Genomic DNA, 18,718 nt, shown 5'->3' on the forward strand with positions numbered 1-18,718 from the left:
TTCGTTCAAATGTCTTCCTCCTCCGGCTCTCCACTCCCCTCACGTAATTCAGGAGCATAAAGCATGTCACATCATCCCAAAATCGGGAAGGGGCCATTGCTCGTTTTGCTATAAATCACAGGAAAGACACAGGAACACACAGGGAAAACACTGTATGCACAATGAGTCATTCACTGGGACCACAAAGCAGCATGGGAAACCCAATGCATGCTGGGGAAGAGCAAAGTGACATGGGAAATAATGAGTCCTAAAAAAAAAAAGGATGAAAAACTGATATGAAACTGATGAAAAACGGATGGAAAATGTATGGCAAAATGTTAAAAAAACGGACGTCGGCGGATGTAAAACTAATGTAAAAATTGACATCCGTATCTGTTTCGTAACAAAAAAAACGTGACTGAACTGATGATAAAAACGGAACGCCTGTGTGAAAGAGCCCTAAAGAGCTTGCCTTACACATTCTAGGTATGGCTCGGGCAATCAGGGTGTACCTGAGTCGTTCCAAAAATCAGATTCCCTATTTGTTCTTACGGATGGATTCTGTTAGGTACTGGCTGCATCTGTTGCGACCATTTCCAGATGGATAGGCAGACGGTGGTGCAGGCCAATTCAATCAAGGGTCAGGATCTTCCTTCCCTGTTATGGCATATTTTATATGGGCGCTTAGTGCCTTTTGGGATTTTTGTCATCAGGCGTCAGCGGTGCAGGTTTGCAAGGCAAGCCACCTGGTCATTCGCTCACAATTTTATGTAAGGTGGATGTGTTGGCATCTGCGGATGCCTCCTTTTCGCTGCAAGGGTTTGTAGGCCGCTGTTTAGTGCTCTTTTAGGGTGTATTTTTATTCCTGTTGGGAATTGTTTCTTGCTGTGTTTTTTTTTCCCACCCCTCATGCTGATACTGCTTTGGGACATCCGATTAGACTACCACCTGGGACTGCCTCATGGCTGTAGTTAAAGTTCTTTTAAAGCGGAGTTCCACCCTGGATTTTTTTTTTTTTTTTTTAATACCTCCGGGACAGTCAGGGCTAGTGCATTCCACAATGGCTATCCTCTGATCTGTCCCGGGTTGCACTTACCTGTTAGGACAAATACTTACCTTGCAAACGTCTTGTCCAGCGCTGCCATCTCAGATGTGGGCAGCTTGAAGCCAGCGCGTCCTCTTCGGCGTCTTCTTCCGCCTTCTTTGTTCCCACGATGCTCTGCGCCGGCCCCGACGTCACTTCCGGGTCGCGCGCGTCATCCCTCCACAGCTTCTGGGCATGCCCAGAAGCTGTTTAGAAGGGGATGACGCGCGCGACCCGGAACTGACGTCGGGGCCGGTGCAGGCGCAATGATTCCTGGGAGCTATGACGTCCAGCTCCCAGGAATCATTGCAGAGCCAGGAAGTGACGACGGGCCGCGGCCGAGGAAGGAGGAAGAAGGAAGTAAGGTAAGTATATTTTCTTCGCTACGAGGTAAGTAAAAAAAAAAAAAAAATATGCGATTATCCATTTCTTTTTCAGGTGACCCGGAGCGAGAAGATGGAGGTAAGTATAAAAATAGGGTGGAACTCCACTTTAACTTTTTAAACCCTTTTCCGCCTACTCCTAGGAAGCGCAGCATAACCCATTCGACTAATGAAGATATGTCGCTGTGTCCGTCAATGAACGAAATCGAAAACTGGATTTTCGTCTTACCGTAGAATCCTTTTCTCTGATGTTCATTGACAGACACAGCAACTACCCCTCTGTGGAGTTGGGTTATGTGTTTGTCAGGAACACTCCCTGTGCACACTGGTGTGCTGTCATGAATCTGCCACCTAAGGGTTAACCTAGCGCAGACTAATTTCATTGATATAAACTACACCTAAAGTGTACAATGCTGCGCTCCCCTAAAGTGCACTAAATGTAAAATTGAAAATAATGTGAGTCCATATACAACATAATCAAATAACTGTATACAAAGTGCATCAACAGATCATATATAAGTGAATAATAAATTGGTGAATAAAGTCCCATACACCGACAAGAAAAACTAAAATGGTGTAGTCTCTAAAGGATGACTTCTCCACATAGATGTGTGTATATATAAGCTCTTCAATCCCTTCACCACATGGACACCCAGTGTGTGGGTACGCTTACCAGAAGGCACAGACCCCTTAATTATAGGGGCAGGGTTCATACGGTCCTGAAAATCCTGGAAAAGTCATGGGATTTTGACATGACACTTTCCAGGCCTGGAAAAGTCCTGGAAAATGAGTAAACCCACTAAGTTTTGGAAAAGTCATGGAATTTTGTTGTGCAACTATTTTATTTAGAAAATATGTCTCCGGGCCCCCTGTATTTCCGTGGGAGTGGGGGACAGTAAGTGGACTATTTTCTCTTGTTTCGGGTTTAGGCGGATTAATCTTCCGCAGCACGCTGCACAGCTGAAGCCTGGTCACTGGCCTCTTCAATATGAATAGACCGTGACAAGCTGGGTACTCTGCGGTGGATTGATCCGCTGAAACTGAGAAATAGTGCACTTACTGTCCCGCTATCAGGGGCGTACCAGCGCAGGGGGGGGCACGTGCACGGGGGGGTGTCAGGCCGGAGTCCGCCAGGCTGCCCGCATCTCCGCACTGGGGGGGGGGGGTGTCAGGCCGGTGTCTGTCGGGCCGCCCGCATCTCCGTGTGCAGAAGGCAGCTGCAGGGGCAGGAAGAAGGAATGGCATGAGGAGTCTCGTGTGCTGGATAGGAGGGGGATGGGATGGGACAGCTGCATAGAGATGAATTGAACTTTCCATATTCCTCATGCCCAATGTCGCTGAATGCTTGTTACTCCTCTCAGAAGCTGCACTAGGAATATGGAAAGTTCTATTCATCTATATGCAGCTGCCCCATCCCCTTCCTATACAACTTCCTTTGCTGCCCCCCCTCAGTGCTCTTTAGCCCTCCTCAGTGCTGTATCATGTCCGCAGTCTCTGACCATCTCTTGTATCATGTCCGCAGTCTCTGACCATCTCTTGTATCATGTCTGCAGTCTCTGACCATCTCTTGTATCATGTCCGCAGTCTCTGACCATCTCTTGTATCATGTCCGCAGTCTCTGACCACCTCCTGTACCATGTCCACAGCCTTTGAAAATCTCCTGTACCATGTCCGCATCCTCTGACCACCTCCTGTATCATGTCCACAGCCTTTAAAAATCTCCTGTACCATGTCCACAGCATCGAACCACCTCCTGTATCATGTCCACAGCCTTTGAAAATCTCCTGTACCATGTCCACAGCCTCTGACCATCTCTTCTATCATGTCCGTAATCTCAGACCATCTCTTGTCTTTTATCATGTCTGCAGTCTCTGAGGGGGTCTAGAGAGGAGTCAAAAGTGGGAGTGCTGTCGGGATGGGGATCACAGGAGAAGTCAGACATGTGTGGACTGGGGAGAGGAGACTATATAGGATAAAACCAGAGCATGGTGCACCTAAGAGGAGGTCAGTGACAGTGCTGCCCGGCCAGTCTGAGGGGGGGTCACTGATGTAAGGGGGCACAGTTATAAAGGTTCCTCCTTATATCAGGACCCCCCCCCCTTCCTTAGTGCATTCACTCTGTGGAAAGTGGTCTCTGGTCACCAGATTCCCCCCTACATCAGAGTTCTCAGCTTTTTCACCCGTTTGCCTGAAGTGACACCAGCTCCCAGCTGCGGCAGCGGTGCTTCCATCTCATCCACTGTAAAACAAGAGACCATTTTGAGTCGCGCTGTATCCAGAAACGAAACCCTAACTGCAGAGCTACTGTACACTACAAAGATTGTAATTTATTTTAGTAAAAATAGGCTGGGTGTTGCATGGATTTTCTTCTTATTTAACATGTATACATAGACATTTCATGAAACTTGAAGTCATGGAAAAGTCATGGAATTTTATTGGTAAAAATGTGTATGAACCCTGTAGGGGGTCAGTGCAAGCGGAGTTGTACACAATATTCAGAATCCAGAGTGTGTCTGAGCACTCCTGAAGGATCCACCTTACAATCGCCTGTTACATAAGTATGCTTCGCACTCCTGCCAGCCCAACGCTCCTCAGAGGTTAAATGAATAAAGGAAGGCCAAAATAGTGAAGTACGTTCAGGCAGTTTAATAAAGATCAGGTAGATACACTTACATTGGATAAAATACAACGGGCATTCAGTCAGACAAGGTCCGGGGATAACACGGACAAGTGCCGCTTCCGCGTCGCTCTTTGCGCGTCACCTGATCCCGGAAGAGGCGAAACAGCATGATTGCGCTCCAGAAGTCCCGATCGTTTTCGTCGGCACGCAGGCCGCCATCGTTGTCAATGGTCATATGGTCGCAATCACTCTATTGGCAATTTATATATATTTCAACCCCCTCATTCAACCAATCAGCCCGTGCCAGGTTTATTTTATACGCCTACCGGAAGTGAGGCATCTGTAAATGGGCAATGCGATCACACTCTCCCGGAAGAAGGGCAATCGTAACAGGAAAACGTAATACGCCCATAAAGCGGAGTTCCAGCCTAACCGCACACTCACCTGTCCCACGGTCCAGCGATGCGCCGTCTTCTCCCTCTCTGCTCCGCGGCGCCGGCATCACTGATGTGGGCACCCGGCTGTGACAGTTTGCGGCTTCACAGCCGGGTACACACTGCGCATGCGCGAGTTGTGCTATGCGTCGTGATTGGCCGGCAATCTTCTGGGACTTCTGACATGTCCCAGAAGATTGCAGGGAGGGAGAGAGGAGAACTTCCGCTCAGGGCGCCGCAGCACTCCGAGCGGAAGTGGGAGCGGGTACTTGTCAAATCTAGGTACCCGCTCCCCCACAAAAAAATGACATGCCAAATGTGGCATGTCAGGGGGTTAGGACTATTTAAAGCGGAAGTTCTACTTTTGGGTGGAACTCCGCTTTAATGTAAACATCCGGGTGACCGCCAGCTAACATAAAATACCAGCAAAGTTAAACTATTAACTCTCACTTTCCCAAAAAGATGGGCAAACATAACAAATGATTGCATTATGCCCAAAGTAATAGACCATCAGCTAATAATAAACTGCTGGAAAAATTATGGGCGATTGGTAGCAAAGGGAATTACACAGCAAAAAAAAAAATAAAATTTTTTTTTTTCCATAAATATCTAAAAACAATGTTTAATAAAAGCCTTTTGGCCCATAATATCATACCAATTATTAAAAACACCATTCATAGTAAAATTACTAAACCTATGAACTCAATACCTAAATATTAGTTTATCTTTGATCTAATTTGATTAAAATTTACCAAGATTTATTAGTGGACAAACCTAAAAAAGTCAATAATAAAGGAGAATTGGCTATACTCACCAGTTTCAATCGTAACTATAAACAAGTGGAGGCCATTATACACAAACATTGGCCCATCCTCCAGAAGGATAGAACTTTGAGAGGTATACTTCCCAATAAACCCCAGTTTATATATCGAAAGGTTTCAAATTTGAGACATAATCTAGCCCCTAATGTTGCTGATCCCCCCCAAAAAACTGGTCACCTTTTTAGATCGGAAGGGCTTTTACCCTTGCAAGAGGTGTAAAGTATGTACGACCGCCAAGAATTTTAAGAAAATTACACAATTCAAATCCCATACCACTTGGATTTTTTGACATAAAAAAATTAATATCCTGTTACTCTACACACGTAACATATTTGTTAACCTGTCCGTGTGGTCTCCAGTACGTTGGGAGAACTACCCGCCAACTAAAAACTAGAGTCAACGAATATCTTAACAATATTTTAAAGGGATTTCCCAAGCACAGCTTGTCCAAGCACTTCCGAACTCACCACAATCGCGACCCGAGATGTTTATCCGTTTGTGCTATTGATAGGATAGAGCCCCATTGGAGGGGGGTAATCTGACCCAACGTATTTCCATGAACGAAATGGAATGGATATATCGGTTAAATACTTTACAACCTCTAGGCCACAATATAGACCTTGATCTAAATTGTTACATTTCCAATTACTGATTATATATGAATTTGATGACTGCACAGTAACTTTAAGCATGGGGAAAGAGGATTATTTGTTCAGATATTGTTCTCGTTTTTTAAATATTGAATCATTTAATATTAGAATACCGATTTATAATACATATTTATTTATAAATATTAATATTTATATTCAGTTTATCGGGAATTAATTTTAATCACAAGTTATCATTTTTATTTTTTTATTTATACATCTTATTGTCATCCCGCCTTTTATAATTATATTGTACATCCTGCTTATCTAAAAATACATCCCATTTATAATTATATTGTACATCCCGCTTATCTAAAATAACATGTCATATTTAATATATTGTTTTTAATTATATTTAAACCCTTTTTAATTAAATTAGATCAAAGATAAACTAATATTTAGGTATTGAGTTCATAGGTTTAGTAATTTTATTATGAATGGTGTTTTTAATAATTGGTATGATATTATGGCCCAAAAGGCTTTTATTAAACATTGATTGATTGTTTTTAGATATTTATGTATTTATGGAAAATTAATTTTCTCTTACGTCCTCCGACAGTCGCCGCCTCTTCATATTCGTCACATATGGGGTATTAGACTTTGCTCCGAAGGAGTAGCTAGGCAACAGAATATGTTAACATTAAAGCTTTTAACATATCCCACCCTCAAGGGGTGGTCCCCTCAGTCAATACCCTCCTACTTCCTGCAACCATATCTCAGTTTTAATGTCTAGCTTGTCAGGAGTGGCTGGCTCTCTCTGTGCTGGGGCTTTGTGCCCCAGACTCTTTCTTCTTTTTTGATTTTTTGTTTGAGTTTTCTCTCTACCTTTACTTAGCTGTTCTTTTTGTCAGCATTAGTTAGTTCTTCGGATGAAGAGGATCATGCGGGCTGGGTCTCGGGCTGATCCCCCTGGTCGTAGGTCGTGGGTCAGTGGCTTCCCAGCCTGCCATCGAGCGTTCAGCCAGGTAACGCTCCTGGCACAGTGAACGACCCATCCCTGTTCGGTGCAGGGATGATTGGTGAGGTGGCTACCTCACTGGACGCTGTGCGGTTTCTTAACCCCCATTCTGTGCGTCTTGTATGCGACTCTCCCTGCCTCATGTGCAGCGGCTTGTTCGCCTGTGCGGGTCCCCCACGCCACTGTGAGGTAAGTGTATTTATGTGGGGACCTGTCTGTCTGGGGGGGTGTCAGTCTGGGACTGTGTAACCTGCCTCTATTCACACTGTTTGTCTCCCTATCTCTCGGCTGCATGCTGTGGGCTGCAAGGGGGGGGGGGAGCTGTGTGACACTGTGTGTGTCAGCCTTGTCAGTGTGAGAAGCTGTGTGCTGTGGGGTATGTTTTGTGGCATGTTTGGGCATTATACAGCGATCGCTGCGGCGATCTGACATGTTTTTTTATATACAGACGTGTGCATTACTGTACTGTGGAGCGGCGGTTTCGGCGCCAAACGGCGCCATTTTGCCTACACTCGCTCCGGCCGCATGTTCTACATGCATGGCGGCCATTTTCTTGTAGCCTCCCATAGGCTTTTATAGAGCGCCCTGGCAGCATCACTTCCTCTTCTCCAGGAACACCGATCGAGGCAGCAGCAGCGGCGAGGGTCTCCTCAGGTTATATCCTTCCTATCCATTGCCTGTGTCAGTTTTATTGTCCCTGTGGGGGTCTCATTGTGCTTGTGTGTGGTGCGGTGGGCTGCGCTCGCCGCGCGTGTTAAAGGGGCAGTTAACCCTTTATTATCCGGCATTTGTTGTAGGGGCAATGGATTCTCAGGAGGGCAAATTTCCTACCGCCTTGGTGGAAAGCCAGGGGACCGCTGTTTCCCCCCCAGGGGGGGATTTAGCCACTATTGTGGCTGGCCTTGCTGCTCAGGTGCAGATGCTGGTGGCTTCTCAATCTACTAAAAGACCCAGAGTTGCTCTTTCCTCTGATTCTGAGGGTGAAGGTGATGGGGTTGTTATGGCGGGGGCCTCCTTATCGGGGTCCCGCTCCTCCCTGGATCTAGTGGGGTCCGAGGTGGAGGCTGAAGTTGAAGGGGTTGATAATTCTCCCCCTGGCTCGCCTGAAGAGCTTGCAATCATGGATGAATTGATTGCTTCCATAAAACAAACACTGCGTTTGCAGGATGAAGTGTGTCCCCCCGCTGCCTTGGCGGCTTATGGGACGCAGAGAAAACGCAGGACGCCGCAGATTTTTCCCTGCAATGATGATTTTCAGCGCGCTGTTAAGGAACAATGGCGCAATCTGCGCAAACCTTTTGCTGTACCAAGTAGGTTCAAGCTGCGTTATCCTTTCTCGCCTTCCACTGATGAAAGGTGGTGTGTGCCACCCCCAGTGGATCACGCAATTGCGGTTTTAAACAAATCCACTGCGATTCCTGCAGAGGATTCCCCTGTGTTCCGTGATGCCACGGATAGGAGATTGGAGTCTCTTGCCCGTCATACTTATTCTGTTACGGGTTCTATGCTTAAGGCTCTGTTTGCCTCTCTCATGGCAGCCCAGGCGGTCGCAAGTTGGACGCAGATGCTTAGGTGCGTCCTAGTGGCCGATTCGGCCTCGCCGGCGACCCTGGATATGGTGGATCAAATCCACCAGGGGGTCATGTATCTGTGTGATGCGGACTTGGACCTAGTCCCGTTGGCTGCACGTGTGCACAGCGTGGCGGTGTTGTCTCGCCGCCTGGTTTGGTTGAAATGTTGGTCGGTGGACCAGTCTTCACGTAAGACCTTAGCCAATCTGCCTTATGATGGGTCTCGCCTTTTTGGGGAGTCCTTGGATGTGTTGATTAAGGGGATCACCGGAGGTAAGAGCACTCTCTTGCCCCATTTCTCCAAGGCTAAGGGGGCTTCTGGGAAGAAGCATGCTAATTTTCGGCCCCCTCAGGGGTCCTTTCGTGCCTTTCGGTCGCACTACAAGGGCAAACCGTTCAAAGGTCAAGGCTCTCAGAAGAAGCCCTGGTCTGGGAAACAGAAGTCCGGTCAATCCGGATCCGCAGCCCATAACAGTGCGGCCTGAAGGGGCGCCCTCACCCAGTTTTGGGGTGGGGGGACGCTTGCTCGGTTTTCTTCAGCCCTGGTTGGCCCGCGTGCGGGACAGATGGGTTCAGGAGATCGTTCGATCTGGTTACAAGATCGAGTTTCTCTCTCGGCCGGAGAGCAGATTTTTTCCCTCAAATCTTCAACTGTCTCCAGAGCGTTTACGGGACCTGCACCTGGCGGTGCGGGACCTGAGGTCTCAGGGAGTGGTAGTTCCGGTGCCTCATCGGGACAGATTTCGGGGGTTTTATTCCAATCTGTTCACCGTGCCCAGAAAGGAGGGCAAGGTTCGTCCAATTCTGGACTTGAAGGCTCTGAACCGCTCTGTGCGGGTTCGCAAGTTCCGCATGGAATCCCTGCGGTCGGTGGTGGCTGCCCTGGTTCCGGGGGAATTCATGGCCTCCATCGATTTGAAGGATGCGTATCTTCACATCCCCATTTTCGAGTGTCACCAGAGGTTCCTTCGATTTGCCATTGCGGAGGATCACTACCAGTTCGTGGCGTTGCCTTTTGGTCTCGCCTCGGCTCCGCGGGTCTTCACCAAGGTGCTTGCACCGGTTCTGGCATTATTGAGGGCCCAGGGCATTTCTGTCCTGGGGTATCTGGACGACATTCTGGTTCGGTCTGCGACCAGCCAGGGTCTGGAGAAGGACCTGTCTGTCACGATGCAAACTCTGCAGGAGTTTGGTTGGACGATAAATTTTCCAAAGTCGACACTGAGTCCGTCGGTTCGTCTTCCCTACCTGGGAATGATTCTGGACTCGGTGCAGGCGAAGGTCTTCCTGCCGGAAGACAAACTCAGAACTCTTCAGGAGGAAGTCAGGTCCCTCAGGGACGTTCCGCACTCGTCTCTGCGGACGTGCATGAGATGTCTGGGATTGATGGTCTCGGCCTTCGAGGCGATTCCCTTCGTCCAGTTTCACACGCGGGGTCTCCAAGCGGAGATCCTGTCCATGTGGGACGGGCGACCTCAATCTCTGGATCTTTAAATCTCGTTGAGTCATCGCACCAGAAGAGACCTTCTGTGGTGGCTCCAGTCCCCGATGGTGTCCGTGGGCAAGTCGTTTCGTCCTATCTCGTGGACGGTGATCACCACGGATGCCAGCCTGTCGGGCTGGGGTGGTGTTCTGGGCGTTCTGTCCGCCCAGGGAACTTGGTCGGAGGGGGAGTCTTCCCTTCCGATCAACATTCTGGAATTGCGTGCGATAAATCTCCTTCTTCATCGATGGACGGACCGGCTGCAGGGCTGCCCGGTTCGGGTGCAGACGGACAATGCCACGGCGGTGGCCTACATCAACCACCAAGGGGGCACCAGGAGTGCCCGAGCGGCTCGAGAAGTGGCCGACATTCTGTCTTGGGCCGAGACTCATGTCCCGGCGATAACGGCGGTTCACATTCCGGGGGTGGAGAACTGGCAGGCGGACTATCTGAGTCGCCAGACCCTGGATCAGGGGGAATGGTCTCTCCACCCGGCTGTCTTCCAGATGTTGTGCGCGAAGTGGGGTCTTCTAGATGTGGACCTGTTCGCGTCTCGTCTCAACAACAAGGTTCGTGGCAAGGACGCGCGACCCTCGGGCAGACGCGTCGGACGCGTTAGTGGCCCCGTGGCATCAGTACAGGCTGATGTACGCGTTTCCACCGATTCAGTTGCTGTCCAGGTTCCTTCGCAGGTTACACTCGGAACGCAGCACGGTGATTCTTGTGGCACCGGACTGGCCTCGCCGGTCCTGGTACGCAGACCTCGTGAATCTGGCGGTCGACGCCCCGTGGCGTCTGCCTCTTCGAGACGATCTCCTGTCTCAAGGACCGATATACCATCCTGCTTTACAGTCTCTGGCTTTGACGGCCTGGCTGTTGAGACCGAGGTCCTGAAGGAGAAGGGTCTCTCCCCAGAGGTCGTTCATACTTTGATCAACGCGAGGAAGTCTTCCTCGGGGAAGGTTTATTACCGTACTTGGAAGGCCTATTTTGCCTGGTGTGAGTCCAGGGGGTTTTCGCCCCGCACGTACTCGGTTTCCCGAGTGCTGTCCTTCCTTCAAATGGGTGTCGATCAGCGTTTGGCGCTGGCTACGATAAAGGGTCAGGTGTCTGCGCTGGCCGTTCTGTTTCAACGTCCCGTGGCTTCCAACTCCTTGGTTGGCACTTTTGTTCAGGGTGTGCGGCATCTGGTTCCTCCTAGGAGGGATCCTTTGCCCCCTTGGGATTTGAATCTCGTTCTGTCTGTGTTGCAACGTGCTCCTTTTGAACAGATCAGGGAGATCTCGTTGTCTATGTTGTCCAAAAAGGTCGCCTTTTTGGTGGCGATCACTTCGGCTCGCAGAGTGTCGGAGCTGGCAGCTTTGTCCTGCAAGTCTCCGTATCTGGTTGTTCATTTGGATAAGGTGGTCTTGCGACCTAATCCTTCTTTTCTTCCGAAACGAGTTTCGGAATTCCATCTTAATGAGGATATTGTCTTGCCTTCGCTGTGCGCGAAGCCTAAACATCCAAAGGAGGTGAGATTACATTCTCTGGATGTTGTTCGGGCGATAAGGGTTTACCTTAAATCGACTGAGTCTTTTCGAAAGACGGATTCCTTGTTTGTTCTTCCAGAGGGTCCTCGGAAGGGCATGGCGTCGTTGGCCTCTACCATCGCAAAATGGATCAGCCAGACCATTGAACAGGCCTATGCTTTGCAGGGGAAGGTTCCCCCTGTGCCTGTGAAGGCGCACTCTACTAGATCTCTGAGTACGTCTTTGGCCTGTCGTCATGGGGCTTCTGTAGCCCAGGTGTGTAAGGCGGCGACTTGGTCGACCGTGCACACTTTCACAAAATTCTACAAAGTAGATGTTCAGGCATCTGCGGATGCTTCCTTTGGCCGCAAGGTTCTTAGTGCGGCGTTGCCCTAGGGTCCCTTGTGGGGACCACTGGCTGTTGGGATAAGTTTTTTATCCCCTGGTTATTTGTCTTTTCCTGGGTTGTTGCTCCTGTTGAGCACTTGTTTTTCCTGTTGCCCAGCTGGTTTCCTTCCTTTGGTAAGGTTCCTTTCTTTGATGCGGAGACTGCGTTGCCTTTTCGGCGCGGATGCGTTTCCCACCCCTCATGTTTGCACTGCTTTGGGACGTCCCCATATGTGACGAATATGAAGAGGCGGCGACTGTCGGAGGACATAAGAGAAAACGGAATTTTTGTAAAATCTTACCTGTAATATTCCTTTCTCTGAGTCCTCCGACAGTCGCCGCCCCCGCCCCTCTTTTGGGGTTTGGTTGTATACTCTACTGCTATTCCACTAAAACTGAGATATGGTTGCAGGAAGTAGGAGGGTATTGACTGAGGGGACCACCCCTTGAGGGTGGGATATGTTAAAAGCTTTAATGTTAACATATTCTGTTGCCAGCTACTCCTTCGGAGCAAAGTCTAATACCCCATATGTGACGAATATGAAGAGGCGGCGACTGTCGGAGGACTCAGAGAATGGAATTTTACAGGTAAGATTTTACAAAAATTACGTTTTTTTTTTTTTTTTTTTTGCTGTGTAATTCCCTTTGCTACCAATCGCCCTAAATTTGGCAGCAGTTTATTATTAGCTGATGGTCTATTACTTTGGGCATTTTGTGATCATTTGTTATGTTTGCCCATCGTTTCGGGAAAGTGAGTTAATAGTTTAACTTTGCTGGTATTTTATGTTAGCTGGCGGTCACCGGGATGTTTACATTAAGGGCGTATTACGTTTTCCTGTTACGATTGCCCTTCTTCCGGGAGAGTGTGATCGCATTGCCCATTTACAGGTGCCTCAATTCCGGTAAGCGTATAAAATAAACCTGTCTCGGGCTGATTGGTTGAATGAGGGGGTTGAAATGCGACCATATGACCCTTGACAACGACGGCCTGCGTGCCGATGAAACCGGTCGGGACTTCTGGAGCGCAATCACGCTGTTGCGCCACTTCCGGGATCAGGTGACACGCAAAGAGCGAAGCGGAAGGGGCACTTGTCTGTGTTATCCCTGGACCTTGTCTGACTGAATGCCAGTTGTATTTTATCCAATGTAAGTGTATCTACCTTATCTTTATTAAACTGCCTGAATGTACTTCACTATTTTGGCCTTCCTTTATTCATTTAACCTCTGAGGAGCTTTGGGCTGGCAGAAGAGTGCGGAGCATACTTATGTAACAGGCGATTTGTAAGGTGGATCCTTCAGGAGGGCTCAGACACACTCTGGATTCTGAATATTGTATACAACTCCGCTTGCACTGACCACCTATAATTAAGGAGTCGGTGCCTTCTGGTAAGCGTTCACACACACTGGGTGTTCATGTGGTGAAAGGATTGAAGAGCTTATATATACATCTATGTGGAGAAGTCATCCTTTAGAGACTGCACCATTTTAGTTTTTCTTGTCGGTGTATGGGACTTTATTCACCAATTTATTATTCACTTATATATGATCTGTTGATGCACTTTGTATACAGTTATTTGAGTATGTTGTATATGAACTCGCATTATATTTCAATTTTACATTTAGTGCACTTTAGGGGAGCGCAGCATTGTACACTTTAGGTGTAGTTTATATCACTCATACGTTTTCACGGTTTTGTTGCAGCCCCCTTTTTTTGGTTATACACCAACATATAATTGTGTCACCTATGCACTTTTATATATTGCACTGTATAGATTCAATTCAACACCTATTTTTGAGTATTGTTCACTCTTTTCCATTTGTGCAGGTACTATTGGCGATTAACGACAATTTTTTTTACCAGACTTATTTCGTTAATTGGCAACAGGCTGCCTTATTTAAGCAACTCAACAGCACAGTGTCTTTGCTGTCTGATCTGCAGCTTCTCCTGTGTTTCTGAACCTGAAATCTGTTGTATCCAGTTTGATTTCTGTTTGACCTCCTGGCTTGTCCCTCACCTCACTTGTCTGCTGCCCGCCTTGACCTCGGCTTGTTTGTGACCACACTTCTGCCTTATCCTTGTCTATCTGCCATCGGATCCGGACCTGTTCACCTCCTGGCAGGGCAACCCCGAGGACCGCGACCTGGTGCTATACACACACTAAAATCCATCCTCACCATCAGAGGCTCTGGTGAAGACTGGTTGGCACTTAGATTCCGCACCTCGGGTTAGCCTGCGTCTACTGCCTGGGTGACTCGTCTGTGCTCCATCCCTCGGTGAGCTAGAGGCTACCCTCTGCACGTCAGACTCGCCTCCAGAGTCCTGAAAGTATTCATCTGACACTGCTTGTTACTAAACTGAATCCTAGAGCAGGAAGTGGGAGTATACCACCTGGGACTGCCCCATGGGTGTAGTTAAAGTTCTGTAAACTTTGTTAACCCTTTTCCGCCTAGTGTACTACTCCTAAGAAGCGCAGCATAACCCGTTGGACTAATGAAGATATGTCGCTGTGTCAATGAACATCAGAGAAAAGGATTTTATGGTAAGACAAAAATCCAGTTTTATCTAACTTCACCATCTAAAAAGATTTTCTTGGCTGATGTTCAGTCTGCACATCTATATTTATTTTTTTTCCTTTCATGGCTTCCTAAAATGTAACTTTGTTTGTCAGGGTCCAGTAAATGTAGGATCTGGAGACTGCCAAAACATGAGAGACTGCGGTGGGTAAGTTGTTTTTTCAACAATACTGTTAAAGAAAACGGCCATTAGTAACTATTGTTAAAATGCTATGAGAAAGAATTTCTGCCTGAAATCCCTGTTATTAAAATCTAAAAAGTTTTACCTTCAATTAAAATGTATTTAGCCCATCCTTTTTTTTTTTTTTTTTTTTTTTTTAATTATTGGTAGATGGGCTATAGGGATGGTTACCCCCCCCCCCCCCCGCTTTTTTTTTTTTTTTTTGGAATGTGTGTCTCATTGGGGAGACTCCTGTCTGAGGCACATAGCAAAAAAACTAGACCAAATCTCTGCAAAGTGGGGGTACACCACCTTTTAGAAAGTTGTGTTCTGAAAAAGTGTCCATTGAAATATTTTCTCTCCCCTTTTTTAGGTCACAACTGTAACATTTTGGCAATATATAGCAAAATTAGCTGCGCTAGGTTAAAACTGTTAAGATCATATAAACGTAAGAATTGGCTACCAGCATGTATATGCAGGAATAATGACCTATAAAAAACAGAACAAAAGAAGTGCAGCGCTAATGCATATATCAGTCCAATAAATATCACAGTAAGTCCTCAAAAATGCTGTGTACTGATGATACAAGAGGAGAAAGGGGTGTCCAAAAGAAGCCGTCACCAACACCCGTTCTCACTGCCTCTTACCCCTAATGTGGACCCCCAACAAAGAAGGTCAATCGAGCACTGTCAGAATAATCCTGGAATAATGCCACTGGATTAGATGGCCGACTTCTCCTGAATGGAATATTAAACGACTGCCCAAAGTGTCTTCCCCAGTCTCATCGGATGTGAATGTTCAAAAAGGGGGCATATTATAGTGTAGTATGTTCAAATATAGTAATTGGGTAAAATATTGCACTTACTTGTACACATAAAAATTAAAGCATCCAGCATGGAAACCAAATGTTTCCAATCAAAAAGATGGCTGTCGCATCCCGGTACGTGATGTCACTCCTCCCTATGTGTTTAGTCAGCACTAATATTGTCAGCGTGCGACATTGCCCAGTATTTCTAGAACTACCTGGGGCGGTGGTTATGTAAATGATTGCGTCCCACAGGCCGAAAGGGACAAAACACTCCACCCCCTCAACTCACTATCTGGGAGGCTGTGCTTTCCATGCACAGGATGTGGTACCATGAAGCCAAAAACTCTGGAAAATACACAGGAAGTCACACCATCAAGCCTCAAACGTTTAAGGCAAAAACTCACAGTAATCACCACAAAATGCTAATCCACAGCATAGTATTAGAGCTAACGCTATATTCTTAACCCCAACAAAACAGAAAAAATTATCCAACTAAAAGGTAATAATAAGAAACCGCGCATTGGGACATGGCTCCATTTTATGGTCAGAAACCAGATTACACTGTAATACCAAACACTTAAATAAAATGCTGTGAATAAATAAACTCAAAGAATACAAAATTGCCTAATTACCAAATCAACTAACCAGAAAGACAAATATAATAAACTGTATAGCCAAATAGAAATATCTAATATAAATAAAAATAATTTTTTTTTTTTTAAATATAAATTAAAAATAAGTCAAATACTAAAGATGTTTTATAGAAATTAAATTTGCATAAAATATAAAATCTTAAAGGTGATTAGCTATTGTTAAGCACATTCACGTCCCATTCAACATTCATTCCAGACGGGACATAAGTCTTGGCTGAGTAAATCCACCAAATCTCTAATTTTGAGTTCTCCCTAAACACATTTACTCCCTCTCCACCTACTAAATATATCTCTGCTCAAAAATATAGAACCCGTCGCATTCTTGTTGTGGTGTAAGGCATGTTTCGAAACACATTTTGGATAACCTTTTTTAATGTTGGCACATGTTCATTAAGTCTGGTTTGAAGCAAACGCTTAGTGCAAGCAATTGAATTTCATTTCGACAACAAATAGGGTAAACCACATTTCTCTTACGTCCTCTGACAGTCGCCGCCCACTCATTCATTCTGCACGTCTGGGTATTGGCCTTCTCTGCAGGAGTAAGCTAGGCAGAAGATTTTGTTAGAATAATCACAAAACCTTTGTATATACACACCTACAGGGGGCTGTCCTTCTGGTCAATACCCCCAGCTAGCCTCATTCCCAATTCAGTTTTCTGCTGCCTAGCTCAGGAGTAGGCTGGGTTTCCCTGGCTAAGACTTAGGTCTCAGCTTTTTTTCTTCTTTTTCAGATTTTTCTCTAAAAAAGTGTTGTTCTTTTAAAAGATAGCTTTTTATTTTCTCTTTCGTTAGTTAGTGAAGACTTGAGAAGACTACAGCGTTTGCAGAGCTTGGCCTCCCACTGGTTGTTCTAGAACCTTACGGACTCCCAGCCTGCCATTGAGCGTTTGCAGGTTATTGGTACGCCCATGCCTCGCAATCGACAGTGTCCCTGGCGTCAGGGATGAGCCTGCTAAGTTGCTATCTTCGCTGGGATGTCTCGACTGCGGTACGCCCGCGTGTTGATGGCTGACGGCACCCCCACTCAGGGTGGGAGGTTTCCTGTCTCAGAGCGGTGCCCACGTTCGCTGGACTGGTGAGTACTATTACTACCCCTCTGTCTCTGGACCATGTTTTTGGGGTGTGTATGTGGGCCCTCTGTTTGGGGATGACAGTTCAGGTATGGGTTCTGTGATATCCCCCTCATGGCTGTAGGTGTGGCTCCTGTGTGTCCCTTCCCTGTCCCTGCGGGGGGCGCTGTCGCGGTTTAACCGCTGTGTGGGGGATTGCGGGGTCTCCTATGTCCCAGGGGTGCTTGTGGTGCTCTGTGAGGGCCAGTGCAGGTGTTTTGGGGCCGCAAATAGCGCTACTCCGCGCAGCCGCCATTTTGGGTGTGGGCAGGCTGTTCGGCCTCATAGTGTGGGCAGCAGCTATTTTCTGTCATCCTTTTTGGCGCCGATCGGGCGCCATCTTTAGTTGTGGGAATGATGTCCTTTTTCGCAGCGGCCATTTTCCCAGGGCTTTTCTCCCCATTGACTTCTATTGGCAACCATTTTCTTGTGGCTTTGCCTCTAGGGGCATGATGAGGTCACTTCCTCCTTTCTTCCCTTCAGCTCCTCAGCAGCGCGGGCAAGTATAGCACACTGTGGGGGATGTTTTACTGTTTCCTCTGGCCAGGGTTCCTGCTGTCACTAATTTTTCCGGATTCCTGTAGCAAGGGACAGGGTCTCCATTTGCGGTGCAGGTTTGCGGTGGGGGCCGCGGGAATCGCCGATTTAAAGGGCCAGCGTCATTTAAATTGTATATTGCTATTATGGAGTCCCAGGATAGCAAATTCCCCACGGACCTGGTGGATGGTTCAGGTATTCCTGAATCCGCTTCCATAGCCTCTCTATCTGCTGCACTTGCGACTTTAGCGTCAAAAGTGGATTTGCTTATGTCTGACCGGGTTTCTAAAAAACGGCCTATGCCCTCTGTCTTCTGATTCAGAGCCAGATTTGGTTGCCACGGACAACGTCCCCCCTGAGGGGTCCCTGTCCTCTCAGTCGGAGGAGGAGGATTCGTCCTCTGGGTCAGCGCGGGACCACGCTGCGGTGGACGCGCTTATCAGCTCTGTTAAGGAAACTTTAAATTTGGATGATGAGCCCCCCCTGTCGGGTAAGTGTGTTTCCTTCGGGACCCGCAAAGCCCAAAAATCAGGTCAGGTTTTTCCTTGTCCCGTGGAGTTTCGCGAAACAGTGAATGACCAATGGTGCCGTATCAAACATATGTTTGTGGTGCCCAAGAGATTTCAGTACCGTTATCCCTTTGCTGATTCGGTGGATTCTCGCTGGACTGTGGCTCCTAAGGTGGACCACACTGTGTCCAGGTTAAATAAAGCCACTTTAATGCCCGTGGAGGATTCCCCAGTGTTTAAAGACCCGGCGCACAGGTGGGTGGAGACACTTTCCCGCCACATTTATCTGGTAGTGGGTTCCTTGCTGAAGCCTGTGTTCGCTTCTGTAATGGTCTCTCAGGCTGTTGCAGAGTTGGTCAAGACGCTTAGGCGCACTCTAATTGCTGAATCCGCCTCTTCTGTTGTGCTGGAGATGGTGGGTCAAATGGCCCAGGCCGTGCTGTACCTGTGTGACGCGGCCTTGGATGAGGCTCCCTTAGTCGCACGGCTGT

The 18,718-nt window shown here is 47.4% G+C and overlaps 1 protein-coding gene across 1 annotated transcript in view; it reads left to right on the forward strand.

Annotated features, from left to right (window-relative positions):
* RBM44 (RNA binding motif protein 44) overlaps positions 1-18,718 on the forward strand; it is a gene marked incomplete at its 5' end in the record, with an annotated part of 455,780 nt that overhangs the window by 32,403 nt on the left and 404,659 nt on the right. Inside the window, one exon of the mRNA XM_082260160.1 lies at positions 14,548-14,600. Coding sequence (XP_082116286.1) covers positions 14,548-14,600 — 53 coding nt within the window. The remainder of the gene's footprint in view (positions 1-14,547; positions 14,601-18,718) is intronic.

Source organism: Pelophylax lessonae (genome assembly GCF_965119305.1).
Source record: "Pelophylax lessonae genome assembly, chromosome: 6".
NCBI lineage: Eukaryota > Metazoa > Chordata > Amphibia > Anura > Ranidae > Pelophylax > Pelophylax lessonae.